The 16,976-nt window shown below is 46.5% G+C and overlaps 2 protein-coding genes and 1 long non-coding RNA gene across 3 annotated transcripts in view; 2 read left to right on the top strand and 1 right to left on the bottom strand.

Moving 5' to 3' along the window:
- The window catches only part of FAM3B (FAM3 metabolism regulating signaling molecule B), a 60,195-nt gene extending 48,392 nt beyond the window's left edge, over positions 1-11,803 (top strand). Inside the window, exons 4-8 of the mRNA XM_020899815.2 lie at positions 3,777-3,835; positions 5,351-5,401; positions 6,470-6,557; positions 8,290-8,422; positions 9,804-11,803. Coding sequence (XP_020755474.1) covers positions 3,777-3,835; positions 5,351-5,401; positions 6,470-6,557; positions 8,290-8,422; positions 9,804-9,893 — 421 coding nt within the window. The 3' untranslated portion in view covers positions 9,894-11,803. The remainder of the gene's footprint in view (positions 1-3,776; positions 3,836-5,350; positions 5,402-6,469; positions 6,558-8,289; positions 8,423-9,803) is intronic.
- On the bottom strand, positions 4,042-6,475 carry LOC139034815 (uncharacterized). Its single transcript, XR_011487381.1, has 2 exons — positions 6,085-6,475; positions 4,042-5,658 (listed from the first exon to the last, which is right to left on the bottom strand). It is a non-coding gene; the product is annotated as an uncharacterized lncRNA (long non-coding RNA).
- Positions 11,804-13,892: 2,089 nt separating the features above from the next.
- MX2 (MX dynamin like GTPase 2) overlaps positions 13,893-16,976 on the top strand; it is a 34,382-nt gene continuing 31,298 nt past the window's right edge. Inside the window, 1 exon segment of the mRNA XM_070466796.1 lies at positions 13,893-14,078. Within this exon segment, the coding sequence (XP_070322897.1) occupies positions 13,896-14,078 (183 nt within the window). The 5' untranslated portion in view covers positions 13,893-13,895.

A 16,976-nucleotide genomic window follows, 5' to 3' on the forward strand; every position in this document is an offset into this window, starting at 1 on the left:
TCTTATTATTAATTTCAAGGTTTTTTTATATATTTTGTATCCAGGCTCTTTATTAAATGTAAGATTTGCATACAGATTTTCCCATTTTGTGTCTTGTGTTCTTCTCCTAGCTGTGTTTATCAAAGCTCAGAGAGTCTTAATTCTAATGAAATCTAATTTGCCAGTTTTTTTTCCTTCTACAGAACATGTTTTTCATGGCATATCTAAAAACTTTCTGTCTAACCCAAGGTCACAAATTTTTTCTCCAAAGAACTCCAAAGTTTCTTTTAAACTTCTGGAATTTTGATAGTTTTAGGTTTTCACTTTATATAAGATGATATATCCATTTTGAATTTTTTTTGCAAATGATGTGAAATATGAATCATAATCATTTAAAACCCCGGCTAACTAATTGTTCTACCACCATGTTTTCATCACACTGTCTTTCTCTACTGAATCCTCTATGGAAACTCTATTTCCATATGAGTTTTTGAGTCAGCTTATAAATGTCTATACAAAAAACCAACTGGCTTTTTTAAAAATTGAGATTGCATTGGATCTCTAGATAATTTGGGGGAAATTGACATCTTGGTAATATTGAGGCTTTTACTTAGCTCCATTTATTTAAATTTAATTTGTCTCAGTAATGGTTTGTAGTATTCAGTGTATGCATCTTACAGACCTTTTGCCATTTTTAATCTCTAAACATCTCACACTTTTATGCTATTGTGCATAATTTTTAAATTAAAACCTAAAAATAAGTTTAAAATTTTAACTTCCAATTGTTTGTTGCTAGTATATAAAAGAAGTTGATTTGCATTCCTGTATAATATTGAATTGCATAAATATAGTACAATTTATTTATTTATTCTCCTGTTGAATGACATTTGGGTCATTTCTACTCTGGAGTTGTGATGAATCACAGTGCTATAAATAGTTCTGTTCATACTTTTGCTGCATATATGCATATATTTTGGCTGAGTATTGAGGGTGGTGCATAAACACCCTTAGTTTCAATAACTAAGACTCATAAAACTAAATTTGTTACAGCAAAAGACACATAACAAAAGCTACTGAATGGTTTGCTGGTGGAGAATTTTCTAAATTTATGTCTCTTTCAAATATCTTTATTTCATCTTCATTGCTAAAAGATTTTTTTTTCTATGGTGAGTTGGCCATTATTTTTCTTTCAACCCATTCAAGAGACTGTTCCATTGTCTTCTGGCTTCTATTGTTTCTCTTGAGAGGTCAACCAACAATCTAAAAGCTGATAATGTGAAAGTAACTGTCTTTTTTTTCCCTGTCTGATTGCCTTAAAGATTTTTTTCCTTGTCTGTGGTTTTCAGTACTTGCACCTTCTTTGTCCATTGTTTTTGTTGCTTTATCTTATTTGGAATTTATTTGGCTTCTTAAATATGTGCCTATTGAAGTCCTTCATCACATTTAATAAATTTTTCATCATTGACTCTTATGCCCCATTCACTTTCTCCCATACTTCTAAGACTTTTGATGAAACATATGCCAGACTTGATTATCATGTTCTCTATAGAATACACTCCATTTATTGTTTTCCATCTTTGTATCTCTGCCCTTCATTGTGGACAGGGCTGTTTTCAGTTCCCTGATTCTCTTTTCTACTGAATATAATCTGCCGTTAATTATTAATTTAAAATATTCTATTTTCAGAACTTTATTTTTCTCATCTATCTTTTTTTGTAGTTTCCAGTTCTGAAATCTTCAGTCTTATCTATCATCTTCTTGAACATATTAAGTATGGTTGTTTGAAAGTCTGTTTGATAAATCTACTATTTGGGGTCCATGAGTCCTTATCACCAGTTTTTTTTTTTTTTTTTTTGGTTGTGTTGGTTCTTTATGTTGACTTCTCTCTTTATGTGCAAAATGCCAGACAGTGCATTTGGTAAATTGCTTTGCTTTGGGTTTTGTTGTTGTTGTTTGTTTTGTTTTTTATTGAGGCATTAGATGGTATTATCTTCTTCTACTGAGGATTTCCTGTTTGTTTCTGTCAGGGATGCAGAACCTTTAGCAGAACAGAAGATCTAATATATGTTAAGGATTGAGATTTATTTTTCTGAGCCACCCATTGGAGTTAAAACTGCACCACAGCCATGCAAGTTCTTTTTTTTTTTTTTTTTTTCTGATTCACTTTCACTTTTAAGATTCAATTCTTTTTGACCCCAACCCAAACAGATGTGGAAGGTTTATCGGGGCCCTCCCTTAGGTCAGCCCTGGCTTCCAGCCTTTGTCCTCTTTGCCTCAGATGGTTGTCAGAAATGCTACTCATCTTTTGTACTTTCTCTGAAATCAGCAAATGCTCCTAGTATTAAAGTGACATTAAATGCTGGTCTCACCACCTTGAAACTTAGCCTTCTCAAAAATCTTAGCCTAAGAATGCTTTACTACTTATTAGGTAATCTAGCATACTTCAGCAGATTTTTTTTTTTTTAAGTTCCATTTAAAAAAATTTCCCTATGAGAGAGTAGGTTTATTACCCATTTTTTCTTTCTTCAGATTGTTATAGGATATTCTCTAAAATTGCCCCCTAAAAGCTCCCTCTCTGCAAAAGGACTTAGTTTGGAAGATCCATGGGGACTTTTGGTAAGCATGTCAAGAACAGAATATTCCAGGGCCATATTTACTGTTCTAAAGCATCGAAAGAGGAGGACAGCTTTCAAATTCTTTTTATGAAGCTATCGTATCATTGATTCTAAAACTTGACAGAGGATGCATGCACACATACAGATGGACACACACACACACAATTCCCAAGGTCTTCAGTAATGCTTCCCATTTCCAGGAAAGTCAGTTTTCTCCCTGGTTTTAAGGCATAATCCCCTTGAAGCTGGGCATTTCATAGTCTCTAATTTAAAAGTAAAAATTAAGTGAGGTAGTGAAAGGACTTTATTAAGGAGATAAACAGGGTTACCTTTTGTGGTTGGATAAAAGGATTCTTTGTTGTTCAGTCGTTCAGTCATGTTCGACTCTTTGTGACCCCATGGACTGCAACACGCCAAGCTTCCCAGGCATCAGCAAAAGCTCTGAGTGGTGAGGGGAACAGGATGAAGAGAAGCTGACACCAGAGTTGGATCAGACCCAGCTCTTTTCATCCACCTCTTGTACCTCATTTTTTCCAGCCAGCCAGGCTGAATGTGTCAGTCATGTTTGCCAGCCCCTTCTCTTATGCATCTCACATCCCATCCATTGTCGAAGCCCAGCAAGTATCTTCAGTATCTCTCTACTTTGCCATCTCCTTTCTCTTCCCATTTCTCATCTCCTTGTTCATGGTCTAGTAAATTTTCATCAGACTATGCAAGTACCCATATAGAGTGTGTGTGTGTGTGTGTGTGTGTCTCCAGACTTTCTGGCTCCTAATGCATTCTACTGATGGTTGTTCTCCACATTGATATAGTTGGAAAACGAATGCCCTCCCATGAGGAAGTTAACGCTTCAGTGAGACAGTGTTTGCAGAAAGGCTGTGCTAAGCAAACACTGGCATTTCTCTCCCTGGCTGTTTGTGTTGATTATGAGACTGTATGCAATTCCCAAGTTACCTGAGGGATTCCATCTACAGACATGGGTGTGGGGATGGATATGCATACAGCAAGTGTAGGGATGACTTTCAAGGGACCTGGGCCAAAGCCAGTGTGTATCTACAAGGAAATGATAAGTGACAAAGGATAAACAGTAATTCTGCCAAGAGAAGATCTTATAGAGCAGGGAGGGCTGCTCACTGCTCAGCGAGAAAGGAGTTCTGTGATTGATGCTTCTTTACATTTCAGGCTCATAGGAGAAAAGACTGGGAATGTTGCAAGAGGAATAAACATTGCCGTTATCAACTGTAAGTTATTAAATGTTTTCTTTAAAACACCTCTAAAAGCTTTGTGTTTGGGTATTCTGTGGTACCGTGGGTTTCTTTATGATTTTTGCACATGGTTTAGTCTAGGTTTTTATTTTAATGCACTTAAGAGTATATATTTAACTATTTTTACAGTGCCTCACTTTATAAGTTTGTGATTCTTCCCCCCCAAAAAATGAAATCAGATATAAATTTACTAAGTTTTATTGGTGTATAATTGCAATGTGTTAGTCTCTGCTGTATAATATAGTGAATCAGCTATGTGTGTGTACATATCTTCTCCCTCTTGGGTTTTGCTCCCCCCATCCCCCCCTTCTCTGTCACACAGCACCAAGCTGAGCTTCCTGTGCTTTATAGCAGAGTCCCACTAGCTATTTATTTTACATATGGTATTGTATATATGTCCTAAATTTCCAACAACAGATGAATGGATAAAGACAGTGTGGTACAGCCACTGAAAGGAACAAAATAGGGTCATTGGTACAGACGTGTGGGCCTGGAGTTTGTCATACAGAGTGCAGTCAGTCAGAAAGAGAAAAACAAGTATCCTGTATTCGCGCCTATCTGTGGAATCTAAAACGACTTTAAGAAAACAAAAAAGGACCTGCAGAAGTCAGAGCTAAACCAGGACCAGCAGACCTGAGAACACAGACAGCCTGGGGCTGGGCCTCGTGTTTGCTCTGCTTCCTGGTGGCTGAGCAGAGGGTGACGCCAGTTCCTATCTTGTCTGATGAAAAGACCTCAGGGGAGCACGGCCTGACCTCCTCTGAGGCCTGGAAAAGAACCCCTGTCACTTTTGCCACTGGGACCCCTGACAGTAAGGACGGTAGCAGGTTTGGGGAAGGGGCTTCCAGGGGTGTCTGTCCCTGTGACCAAGGTGAGCACAGACTCCTGTGATCCCAGGCTGTAGGAACCTCAGGAATCTGTGCCTGCTCTGATAATCAGGCAGGAAAATATACAGAGGGAATAGAAAGTGCTGAGAGTGGGCCTCTTCTCAGGAAGAGGCAGGTGCGCTGGGCAAGAGCATGGATGAGAATCTAACTGGAAGCAGGCGGAAGGGAGGCTCTGGGCAGATGAGGAGCCCTGCCTTCCTGACCCACATCATCGGGGGCCCCTCCAGGGAAGGCAGGCCTTTCCTTCAGGTGGGACCAGGCATCATGCTTCCTGGAAGACACGGAGAAGGAACACACCATTTTCAGAACTTTGGTATTGTTGTTCAGTCGCTCAGTTGTGTCCAGCTCTGTTTGACCTCATGGACTGTAGCCCTCCAGGCTCCTCTGTCCATGGAATTCTCCAGGTAAAAACCCTGGAGCAGGTTGCCATTTCCTCACCTGTGGGATCTTCCAGACCCAGGCATTGAACCGGCATCACCTTCATTGGCAGGCAGGTTCTTTACCCCTGAGCCACCAGGGAAGCCCATTTTCAGAACCACAGTACCACACATGCAGCCTGAGTCTCCATGAGCCTTCTTTCAAAAGCTGTTTCTTTCATTTCCAGATGTGACTGGGAAAGTGATAGCAACACAGTATTTCGATATGTACGAAGGTGGTAAGAAAACTCTTTTTCTCTTAAATTTAAAATGAATTATATAGAATTAAAATGAATTAAGATCAAAAACCCACAATCAAAAATGTCAAACGTTCTTATTTTGTCTACCAAGAAAGCTGCCAGAAGTGCACATGAGTACTCTAGAGTGGTCTGACGCAATCCTTGTGGTCTCTGAGTATGTACACTTAAGTTGGAAGGCATGATCTAGAGAGTGTCTCTTCTCTGCTCACACTTGTCCTGGAACTTTGCTTCTGCTCCTTCATCAGATAAAGGAAAAGATAAAACATCTCTTTTTGTTTTAAACCAGAATAACATGCTCAGTATCCAGTCCTAAATGTCATCATATATATCGTCGTCTTCCCTGTGATGGGCTTGTTGGTCTGCACGATCCTGGAGACCACGTGCCCACCCTCCTCCAATGATCCCTTCATTCTGGGCTCTGAATCTCCACTGCAGTTATTTTTATTTAACCCTGAGAATTAATAGAAACAAGTCTTTGTAAAGATAACGGAGAGGAACAATTAAGAAGCTATCCCCAATGCCCTGGGGAATGCTGTTTTCACTCTGTCATTAAACTTGATCGTAACTATAGATGACAAGCTCCAATGGTAAATAACGGGGTTTGAGCTGAGCCTTTGTTTTCTCCCTGTAAGAAACAGAAGGGTCTCTCAGCAAAGACTTACCTGTCCGGGTCAGGCGTGTATGTCTCCCATTGCTCTTCAGTGTCCTGGGGCCACTCAGCTCTGAGATGGTCACACCAGATCTGGTGCTCTCTCAGTGATTGTAGAGAAAAGCCCACCTGTTCTGTGAAATCATTGCTGGTTGGTTTGAGAGTCAAACTCACAAGAGTCTTTATGATCTGATCGTGCTGCCCACCTCACGTGGCCCCAGCGTGGAACCCAGGTCATTTACTATGAGAGCACTAGACGATCAGGTGTATGGTGGAGAGACAGCTCTAGAATCAGAGGATTCAGAACACAGAGCACAGAGTTGAGAGCAGAACAACCTCTAGGGTCACAGCCTCAGCTGATGGAGAAGGTCCTAAATCAATGTACATTGACCCGGCAGATAACTCTGGACCGATGGCAAACTTTATTCAGAGCGCTCCCTCGAAGTCCCTGCTCTTCATGGTAACCCACGATGACGGCAGCAGCAGGTGAGTGTACAGTTGTATCACGGCAGGGGCCAAAGTCAGAGATGCCAGCTGAGGGCAGAGTGCCAGCTCTGCCAGGGTCCCTCAGGACACCCTTTGGGAGAGAACAGAGCTCCAAGGAACAGGAGGCTTCTTCAAGGAGAAGGAATGGGCGGCCACGATGAACAGATTGCATTTCCAGAAAAATGATGAGCTGGTGGAGCACATGAATCTTAGAAATAAGAACTATTTCCAGGTAGCAAGACAAATTCATCACTGACAGTAAACAAGATAGCAAAGCTAACCTTTGGCCAGAGAGCTAAACGCAGAGTGGGAAGCACACACACACACACACACACACACACACACACACACACACGAACTCATCTGCAGTGCTTTTATGAGAGAACGTGACCTGGCTCAGAGCGTCTCCAGATGTGCTCTTCTAAGTAAACATGTGCTTCTTCACTGCATAACTTCCGAGAACCTCACAGTGCTGATCTGCATTGTGACTTCCCAAGATGGGACTCCTGAACAAGACATTTTCCAGATGTGTTTGAATTCAGATCCTTATAGAGTGTCTTCCCGGGTGGAAATTCTTCGGCATATGCTTTGAAAAACTTGGATTTAGCCCACTTAGGAAAATCTGAGCTTATTGTTTTTCTTCTTTCTGTCCTCTTTCCTTTATGAGCTCTAAGCGGCAGCTTTCTACAAAGTAAGATTGTTTAGAGCTTCCCTGGCGGCTCAGCTGGTAAAGAATCCGCCTGCAATGCAGGAGACCTGAGTTCGATCCCTGGGTTGGGAAGATCCCCTGGAGAAGGGAATGGCAACCCACTCCAGTATTCTGACCTGGAGAATTCCATGGACTGTATAGTCCATGGGGTTGCAAAGAGTCTAACGCCACTGAGCGACTTTCACTTTCAAGATTGTTTAGGTTTGGTTTTTTTTTTTCTTTTTTGATACTGACTTTTGTGAATATGAAAGATACAGTTTTGACATTTGTTTTCATCTTTCAGCATTTTCTGTCTGCTTTATCCTGTGGTTAGTAAACAGGCAGCAGCAAGGACCAAAAATGTTGTTTGGGGGTGAGGATAATTGGACCGTGAGACCCAGGGCTTTTCAGAATTGAGAATTAAAACTCTGTGCCCCAGATTGAATCTAAAAGGGTCTTTTGTTGTTGCTAAGTTGCTCAGCTGTGTCTGACTCTTTGTGATCCCATGGACTACAGCACTCCAGCCTTCCCTGTCCACTCTCTCCCAGAGTTTTCTCAAACTCATGTCCATTGAGGTTTTTATTCATCATCTAACCATCTCATCCTCTGTCGCCCCCTTCTCCTCCTGCCCTCCGTCTTTTCCAGCATCAGGGTCTTTTCCAAAGAGTCCTGGATGTGGCCTTATGTGTAACTAGAGGCTTCCTGAATGGCTCAAGCAGTAACGAACCCGCCTGCCAATGCAGGAGACACAGGTTCGATCCCTGGGTCAGGAAGATCCCCTGGAGAAAGAGATGGCAACCCACTCAAGTATTCATGCCTGGGAAACCCCATGGACAGAGAAGCCTGGCAGGCTACTGCCCATGGGGTTGCAAAGAGTCGGACACGACTGAGCACACACGCACACGGAGATGTGACACTCAGCCAGTGTCCAGGAGGGCAGGCGCTGCTTTAGAAACCTGTCCTAGGACCAGACTGTGTCCCAGGGTACACACCCGAGTCTACAGCTGAGACATTCACAGGCCTCTCCCATTTGCGTCCCCCCAGGCTGAAGGAGGATGCCAAGAAAGCCATAGAAGCCCTGGGAAGTAAAGAGATCAGGAACATGCGGTTCAGGTCAAGCTGGGTGTTTGTGGCAGCAAAAGGCTTTGAACTTCCTGCAGGAATTCAGAGAGAAAAGGTGAGTGGCTGTTAAACATCCCTTCTCAAACAGTTACCATTTGTCCTCGCAATTCCACTCACAGATGCAGAGTGAAGAGAACAAAACCACATGTTCACACAAAATCTTGCACAGGGATGTGCTATTATTCCTAACAGCAAAACAACCCAGATTGGATGAATGGACTTTAAAATGTATAAATAAAATAGATGTAAGTGCACCCTGAAATATTCCTCAGGCACATAAAGAATTGAATTATTGATATCTGCTGTGAAATGAGTGAACCTTGAAAACACACTAAGTGAAGAAAACCAAATACAAAAGGCCATATACGGTGTGAGTCCATGTGAATGAAATTTCTGTAGTAGTCTAAACCAGAGAGAGAAAGTAGATTAGGAGCTGACTGGGTTATGGGGCATGGTGAGAGGGTATGTGCTTTCTTGTTTCAGGGATGAAAATGTTTTCGTTTGTTTGTTTTGCCAGGATGTGGCTTGCAGGATCTTAGTTCCCTGACCAGGGTTTGAATCCAGACTCTAGTAGTGAAAGCACCAATTCCTTACCACTAGACTGCCAGGGAATTCCCAGAATATGTTTTAAAATTGAGTGTGATGATGCTTGCATGTCTCTGTGAACATATTGAAAACCACTGAGTAACCACTTTATCATTAAAACCATTAAACTTTAAATAGATGAATTTTATAGATATGCAACAAGCAACACAGGTTTACTATATAGTACAGGGAACTATGGTCAATATTTTGTAATAATCTATAACAGAAAATAATCCAAAAAATAATATATGTGTACATGTATAACTGAATCACCTTGCAGTGTACCTGAAACGTAAGTCAGTTACCAGTTCAGTAGCTCAGTCGGTCTGACTCTGTGCAAGCCCATGGACTGCAGCATGCCAGGCTTCCCTGTCCATCACCAACTTCTGGGGCCTGCTCAAACTCATGTCCATCGAGTCGGTGATGCCATCCAACCATCTCATCCTCTGTCATCCCCTTCTCCTGTCTTTAATCTTTCTCAGCACCAATATCTTTTCCAATGAGTCGTTTGTCACATCAAGTGGCCAAAGTATTGGAGCTTCAGCTTCAGCCTCAGTCCTTCCAATGAATATTCAGGCTTGATTTCCTTTAGGATGGACTGGTTTGATCTCCTTGCAGTCCAAGGGACTCTCGAGAGTCTTCTCCAAAACCAAAGTTCCAAACCATCAATCCTTCGGCACTCAGCCTTCTTTATGGTCCAATTCTCACATCCATGCATGACTACTGAGTAGGCTGGAGCAAATCCCATTCTAGCAAGTGATCCTCTTTTCTGATGTTGATCACAGCTGGCACATTAAGCATTGCTGATTAGATGAATAGATAAATTAAATCCTTTTCTTTCCTTTGCACAGATCAACCACTCAGATGATGCGAAGAACAGGTATTCTGGCTGGCCAGCCGAGATCCAGGTAGAAGGCTGCATACCAAAAGGGCCCAGCTAACATTGCCGAGCCTCAATAAATGGGCTTTTTATAGACAAATGCATCCTGAATGGACTGCGGCCCTTCTCCAGTGGTCAATATTTGATGAATATTTCAGGTTTGTCAACCAACCAATCAAAATATTTGCCAGTTGTATGAAATCTTGTCCCACAGACTTTTTATGCCAGTGTTTATAGAGTGAAGATGTTGAGCTGAAATGCATGGGCGTGCTCAAGAGGATTCAGTGACGTCACCTGGGAAGAAGTGGATTAGGGGAAGCAGCCCCTGCCTGTTAAGGTGTGGAGCTATTTTATCATCAGATCCCAGTTTGACCCATGTGGCCCAGATAGCTCTTCAGAGAGAAAACCTTTATTCTCCGACCACGGAGCACACACCCCCCTTACGGACGGTCATCTCATAGGGACAATGAGCAGCAGCCATAGGGCTTAGCCACTTTCTTGGGTCCACCTTCTTGAGCTCTCCCTGTGGGTCCCTGAACTTATTCATTCATCCCACAAATCTGGGTGCGCCTAACTTGGGCACAAGCAATACGACGGTGAAGAGATTCAGTGTCTGCATCCACGCAGGGTGTTCTCCAGTGGTACCTTGTTTAACAGGATGGGGAGGAGGGATCTCTGATGGGCCGGGCGGGCAGGGGCTGCTCTCAGGAGGACCACTGTACCACCCAGACTTCCTAGGAGACACAGTGTAGATCCACATACCAAGATGCCCAGCGCCTTGGGGTTAAGAAAATCAAGTCATTGCCAAGTGCTCTTTCTGACCTCCCTCCCAAACCTGGCTCCCAGAAATGATAGGAGACTTTGATGCCAGCTTGATGGTGCTTATCTAGCCTCCAGTTTCTCATCTGTCCATAGAGGGGTTGGAACAGATGAATGATTTTCCAGTACTTTTATCAGAAGGCCTCCTTTTAAAAACATGGCAACACATGGCACCCTGAATTTCAGCATCCTTGCACGATCCAACTCCCTAGGTTTCAGTGGCTGACAGCAGCGCTGAGTCCTCCGTGGTTGTAGGTGGGCTGCAGGACAGTGGAGGCTCAACTCTGAGCGTGGGGGCAGGCTGAAGGAGGGTCCCTATGGGGCATGGAAGCCAGAGAGAGCGAAAGTGCAATGTTTGCCAGAGCTCCTGCCAGGACCTATGTGAGCCCTCATCATTGCACCCTGCTGCCAACCAGGGGGAACGTCAGCCTCTTGGCAGTGGGGGGGGTGACCATGGACCCCTCAGGGAGCCTGAGTCTCTCTCTGCAGAGGAATCTGCAAACCACTCAGTGGGATCTTGGCTGGGGCCCTATTACAGGCTAGACTCTATTCCTCCCTAACTCGTGAATTGACTCATAACTGACCGGCAGTACCACAGAATGTGACCTTGTGTGGAAATAGGGTCACTGTTGGTGTAATAAGTTCGAGTCAGGTGGCCCCTATCCAGTGTGACTGGTGTCCTAACAAAAAGGAGAAATTTGGACACAAACAGGCCATCAGAGAGAACCCCCTTCTGGGCTCTGGACCACCTCAGAGGAGGCCTGGAAGGGACCTTGAGGGTCACTGAAAAGGCAGCAGAATGGAGGCTCCGGGAGGGTGGGGGCTGGAGGAGGGAGGGGCGATCAGGACGAGCACGGAGGACTTGGAGGGCAGCGGGCTCCTCTCGGGACTCACGGTGAGCGCCTGTCACTGCACACTCGTCCAGACCCACCGGCGTCCAGCCCCAGGAGTGACCCTAGTGTAAACCGTGGGCTCTGCGTGATGACACTGTGTCAGCGTGGAGGTCACCCCTCTGGGGGGGGGGCGGTCGACAGTGGGGAGGCTGTGCCTGTGTGGGGGGTGAGGCAGGGAGTCTAGGGGAAATCTCAGAATCTCTGTATCTTCCTCTTTTTACTGTGAACCTAAAACAAATAAAGTCTATTACAAAACCAAGCTGTCAAGGAAACTGAGACGCAGATGGGCTGCCACCCATCCTGAGCGTCTGTCCTCTCTCCGCAGACGCCCCCAGCCTTCCCCCATGTGGAGTGAGCCTGAGCCTCCTCTGCCCCCACCCGGGGCCAGCACCCCCTCTCTGCTGCTGGAGAGCGGGAGGCCTGCAAGGGCTGCTCCTCGCCCGAGAGGGCAGGGCCTCTGACCTCTACCCTGTGGAGGGCAGGCGCTTCCTGAGCTCTGAGAATCCCTATTACCAATATGCCTGAACTTTTGACAGGCTTCCCGTGTGACTCAGCGATGAAGAACCCGCCTGTCAATGCAGGAGATGCAGGTTCAGTCCCTGAGTCGGGAAGATCCCCTGGAGAAGGAAATGGCACACTCCAATATTCTTGCCTGGAGAATCATCATGGACAGAGGAGCCTGGTGGGCTGCAGCCCAAGAGGTCTTAAAAGAGTGACTGAACACACACACACACACACACACACACACACACACACACACTGGACTTTAGACATCACTGATGCAGAAATGGAGCTTGTTCCCGTCTAAGGAGCTGAGACCCTCTATTGCCCAGCGGCCCTTTGTCACGCGCTAGCCCAGACACTGACACTACCCACCCAGGCCTGTCCTCCATCCACGGGCACCACGCATGCATGAGGGCTGACAGCCTCCTAGCACCTGCCCTGAGATGGGTCACCATCATCCCCCACCCCCACCCCTGCACCGCTGGGGCAAGGCGGGTCCAGACAGTGAAGAGCTGGGGGATTTCCACCCACGGTGGCCTCTGCTACTCCACCACCCTGCACAGACAGACACTTAGAATCTTGCCTGTGCACAGGCTCCCAGTTCCTCACCTCCTTAATCCATTAGTGGGGGGGAGACACTGCATGGTCTCCTCTGCACAACAAGAAAGCAAACTCAGAAGGAGCGGTTCTGCTGAGGGTGTATGAGCACCCGGACCAACCCTTCCTCAGAGGGTCCGTGGGCTGGGTGGGATGCGGGACCCCGGCCAGGGGTCATCACCAAGGTCCTGCCCGAAACCCCAGACAGTAGCTTGTGAACTAGTCCAGTGCCTTGATGCTGCTGAGGCCCCGAACCTTCCTGGAGAGCCTTCCTGAGGGGTGTGCCGAGGAGGGGTGCTGTGCTGCTGGGGAGGGTGGATCCTCAGCCGCCTCCTCAGCGAACTTCCCTCGTTCCCTCCGTGGAAGGGGTCCCACTCTGTCTGGTCTCTGCGGTGTCTTCCCTGTGCCTTTCCTGGAACTGCAGAGGCATCCACCCTCTGACACAGCTGATGAATCAGAAAACTCGCTGCCAAGTCAGCTGTCCAGTTCTTCCCTCCGTCTTCCCTCTGCCCAGGAGCCTCTGGATGGATGACCTGGGCATCAGGTCCTGCAGGACGCAGACCCTGGAAACTACCCCCAGGACCTCTTAATGTCAGGCTTTGAAAACCATCTTTTAAGCCTCCAAATTTCTTCTTTAGAGGACATTTTGCCCGCAAGTCAGGTGAATGAGCAAAAAAGTGCTCGGGATTCATTTTCTTAATTTTCTAAGATTTTTTGTTTTGTTTTGGAAAGCCCCATGGGTGTGACGCTGAGATGGAGGCAGAATCCCCCCCATCCTGTGCCAGCCCTGGACCCCCAGGGCTCCTTGGGGCCCCCCATACTCTGGTAGTGGGAGTGCCCAACTCACCCACGCTTCAGTCACAGCGAAGGGAGGGCTTTGGGACCCCGGGGGGTGCGTGCCTGTAGTTTTGCAGGTGAAGTAACCCGCACAGGACCAGGAAGTCAGGCTCACTCCTGGGAACCAGCCCAAGTGTGAGGGTACACACCTACGTGAGGGGCTGTGGATATCCCTTCCTGGCATGTTCAGAGCTTAATATGGGCAGAGAGTGGCAGGACACAGAAAAGTCAGAAAGTCCTTCTGGACAGTGCTATGCTAAGTGACCTGTTCTCCAAGTGTGGTTGGCCCCAGCCTGGGAGAACCTGTTAGCCCAGTTACTCACCTCCTGCTCCGCCCCCTCCCGTGAGTTCACAAGCCCACCTGGAGACTGATGCAGCTGGAGTCTGAGGACCACTGTGTGAAGCACCAGGAAATGGATGGATACTTCAGGTTTCGTTTCTGTGGCAGGCTAATGGTTTCATTTTTGTGGCAAGTCATTAGTTTCATTTCCCTTGCTTCTGGGAAAGGAAACCACGAGGGGAGGAGGGATCCTTTAAAAGCAAAGGGAGGAATAGGCAGAGATGACTTTGCCGGCCTCCCTCCCACAGGTGCACAGGTAAGAGCTGGGTCAGTGCGGGGAGGGCTACCTAAATGCTGCTTCCTGCAGCAGATCTGCATTTCTATTAAAAGCGGCTCCTGTTAAATGTGGCTTGTGCCAGAAGGCTGGAGGCAGAAAGAAGCTGCCTGCGTTGTGCGCTGGTGCTGGCCCCTAGCCGTCCCTGCATGCACGCTGTAGAAAGGAAGCGGCGGGACTGGGAGCACAGGGGGTGCCCATCTCCCCGAGTCTGGCCAAAGACCTGTGACCACTCAGAAGTGGCTTCTAGAACTCCCATGGAAGTTGTACATCCTGAGGAGGGGAGAGAGTTTCATGCTCTGTGAAGCTGTGATTTAGAATAAGAAATATATTAACTATCGTCACCTTGCTGTACCTTGCATCTCCACAGCTAATAATACTGTGTAGCATTTTAGAAAGTTGCTAAGAGAGTAGAAGGCTTCCCAGAAGGTAGTAGTGGTAAAGAACCCTCCTGCCAATGCAGGAGACTCAGGGGATGCAGGTTCAATCCTCAGGTTGGGAAGATCCCCTGGAGAAGGGCATGGCAACTCACTCCAGTATTCTTGCCCAGAGAGTGCCATGGACAGAGGAGCCTGGGAAGCTACAGTCCATGGGGCTGCAAAATAGTCAGACAGGACTCAGAGACTAAACAATAACAACAAAAAGGGCAGATCTTAAAAGTCCTCATCACAAGAAAGAAGAAGTATGAGGATAGATATTAACTCATCCAGGTGACTATTTCATAATATTCACAATTGTAGGGGAAAAGGAGAGATTATTTGGTCTGTGTTGGGCTTCCCAGGTGGCTCAGATGGTAAAGAATCCGCCTGCAATGCAGGAGCCTCGGGTTCGATCCCTGGGTCGGGAAGATCCCCTGGAGAAGGAAATGGCAACCCACTCCAGTACCTTGCCTGGAGAATCCCATGGAGGGAGGAGCCTGGTAGGCTACAGTCCACGGGGTCTCAAAGAGTCGAACACAGCTGAGCGACTTCACTTTCACTTTCAGTTCCATCCTAACAGGTGTTCCTAAAACCCTCAGAAGGGAGGAGAGCATCTGCTTCTGTTATGCTAATCAGGTGGTGTCAGGTCCCCGTGTTATGTTAATGAGGTAGGAGCCGGTTGCCTAGGTGAGCGATCACGTGACACGAGGACTGGCGCTTCCAGCCACTCCCCATCTCCCGGAAGGGAAGCAGGGCAGGAGATTGAGTTCAGTCTCGGTTAGTCAGTGATGGAATCACTCAGGTCTATGGAATGAAGCCGCCTTAAAACCGGAGAGTGTTTGGAGGGCTCCTGGAGCGCACTGGAGATGCGGGAGGGTGGTACTCGCAGAGTGGAAGCGCCACCCTCGTCCTGCGCCTACGCTCTGCATCTTTTCTGTCTGGCTTTTTCCGAGCTGTCTGGTGGCTCAGCTGGTAAAGAATCCACCTGCAATGACGGAGACCTGGGTTCAATCCCTGGGTTGAGAAGATCCCCTGACGAAGGAAAAGGCCACCCACTCCAGTATTCTGGCCTGGAGAATTCCATGAACTGTATAGTCCATGAGGTCGTGAAGAGTAGGACATGACTGAGCGGCTTTCACTTTTCCTGAGTTGTGTCTGTGTGCATGCTATTTCACTCAGTCGTGTCCGAATCTTTGTGATCCCATGGATGGCAGCTCACCAGGCTCCTCTGTCCATGGAGATTCTCTGGGCAAGAATACTAGAGTGGGTTGCCATGCCCTCCTACAGGGGATCTTCCCCACCCAGGGTTCGCGCCGTCTCTTATGTCTCCTGCATTGCAGGCAGGTTCTGTTAAGAACTAGCGCCACCTGGGAAATCCTTTTATAATAAACCTGTGATCTAGTCAGCGAAAGGCTTCTGCTCTAGCAGATTATTTAAACGCAAGAGGGGCGGTGGGATGAGGGGGGGGGGGGTGTCCTTTCTAGCGGTTTGCATCTGAAGTGGGCAGTGTTGACTGGGGGAAAAAATGCACATGAGAGTTGTGAGTTAAGTTTTACTGGGGGCAAAATGAGGATGATAGCCTGAGACAGCATTTTGGATAGCTCTGAGGAGCTGTGACAAACAGCTAGTGGGGAAGTCAGTAATATATGATTTTAGTGAAGGGCGTATGTGCAATCAAGCACACATTTTGGCAGAAGCTCACTGCTAGTCACGAGGAGCAGATGTCACCATTAGTGATTTTAGTGCTTTTCTAGATAGGAGGAGATGCAAGAATTGTGCTCATAAAATCTTCTCCAGAAAATATCAAACTATCTGACCTGTTCTGCCAGTTTTTCCCAGAGGACAGAGGGCCTTGCTCCTGATCTCCATCCTGAACTACTTTCAGGGGAGCAGCTGCAGTGGCTTAGGATTTAATCCTTGTAGAATTAGGTGTGTGTGTGTGTGTATGTGTGTGTGTGTGTGTGTGTGTGTGTGTGTGTCTGCTCGGTCGCTCAGTTGTGTCCAACTGTGACCCCATGGACTATAGCCCAACAGGTGCCTCTGTTCATAGGATTTCCCAGGCAAGAACACTGGAGTGGGATGTCACTTCTTTCTCCAGAGATCTTCCTGACCCAGGGATCAAACCTTAATCTCCTGCATCTCCTGCATTGGCAGGCATATTCTTTGCCACTGTGCCACCTGGGAAGCCTAGAGACAGATGACAAATGCCAATTTGTAATTAGCAGCAGGATGAGGTGGGGACGGGTGATAGGGTGAGCCCCATCTGATAATAGTCCTGTGGTATCCACAGCCATCTCCCGGTAGATAGTGTCCGAATTTAGTCAACTGTTTGATGATATATAGAATGACACACACTTTCAGAATCAGAATTGAAGCCCCGAAGCCTGGTCTCAGAGCTTCAGAATCCCTCTTGCTTGAGGCAGTGGTGGCCAAGAGGGCTCCTGACACTGTTTCTCTTGAG

Source organism: Odocoileus virginianus, chromosome 4, assembly GCF_023699985.2.
Source record: "Odocoileus virginianus isolate 20LAN1187 ecotype Illinois chromosome 4, Ovbor_1.2, whole genome shotgun sequence".
In the NCBI taxonomy this organism is placed as follows: domain Eukaryota; kingdom Metazoa; phylum Chordata; class Mammalia; order Artiodactyla; family Cervidae; genus Odocoileus; species Odocoileus virginianus.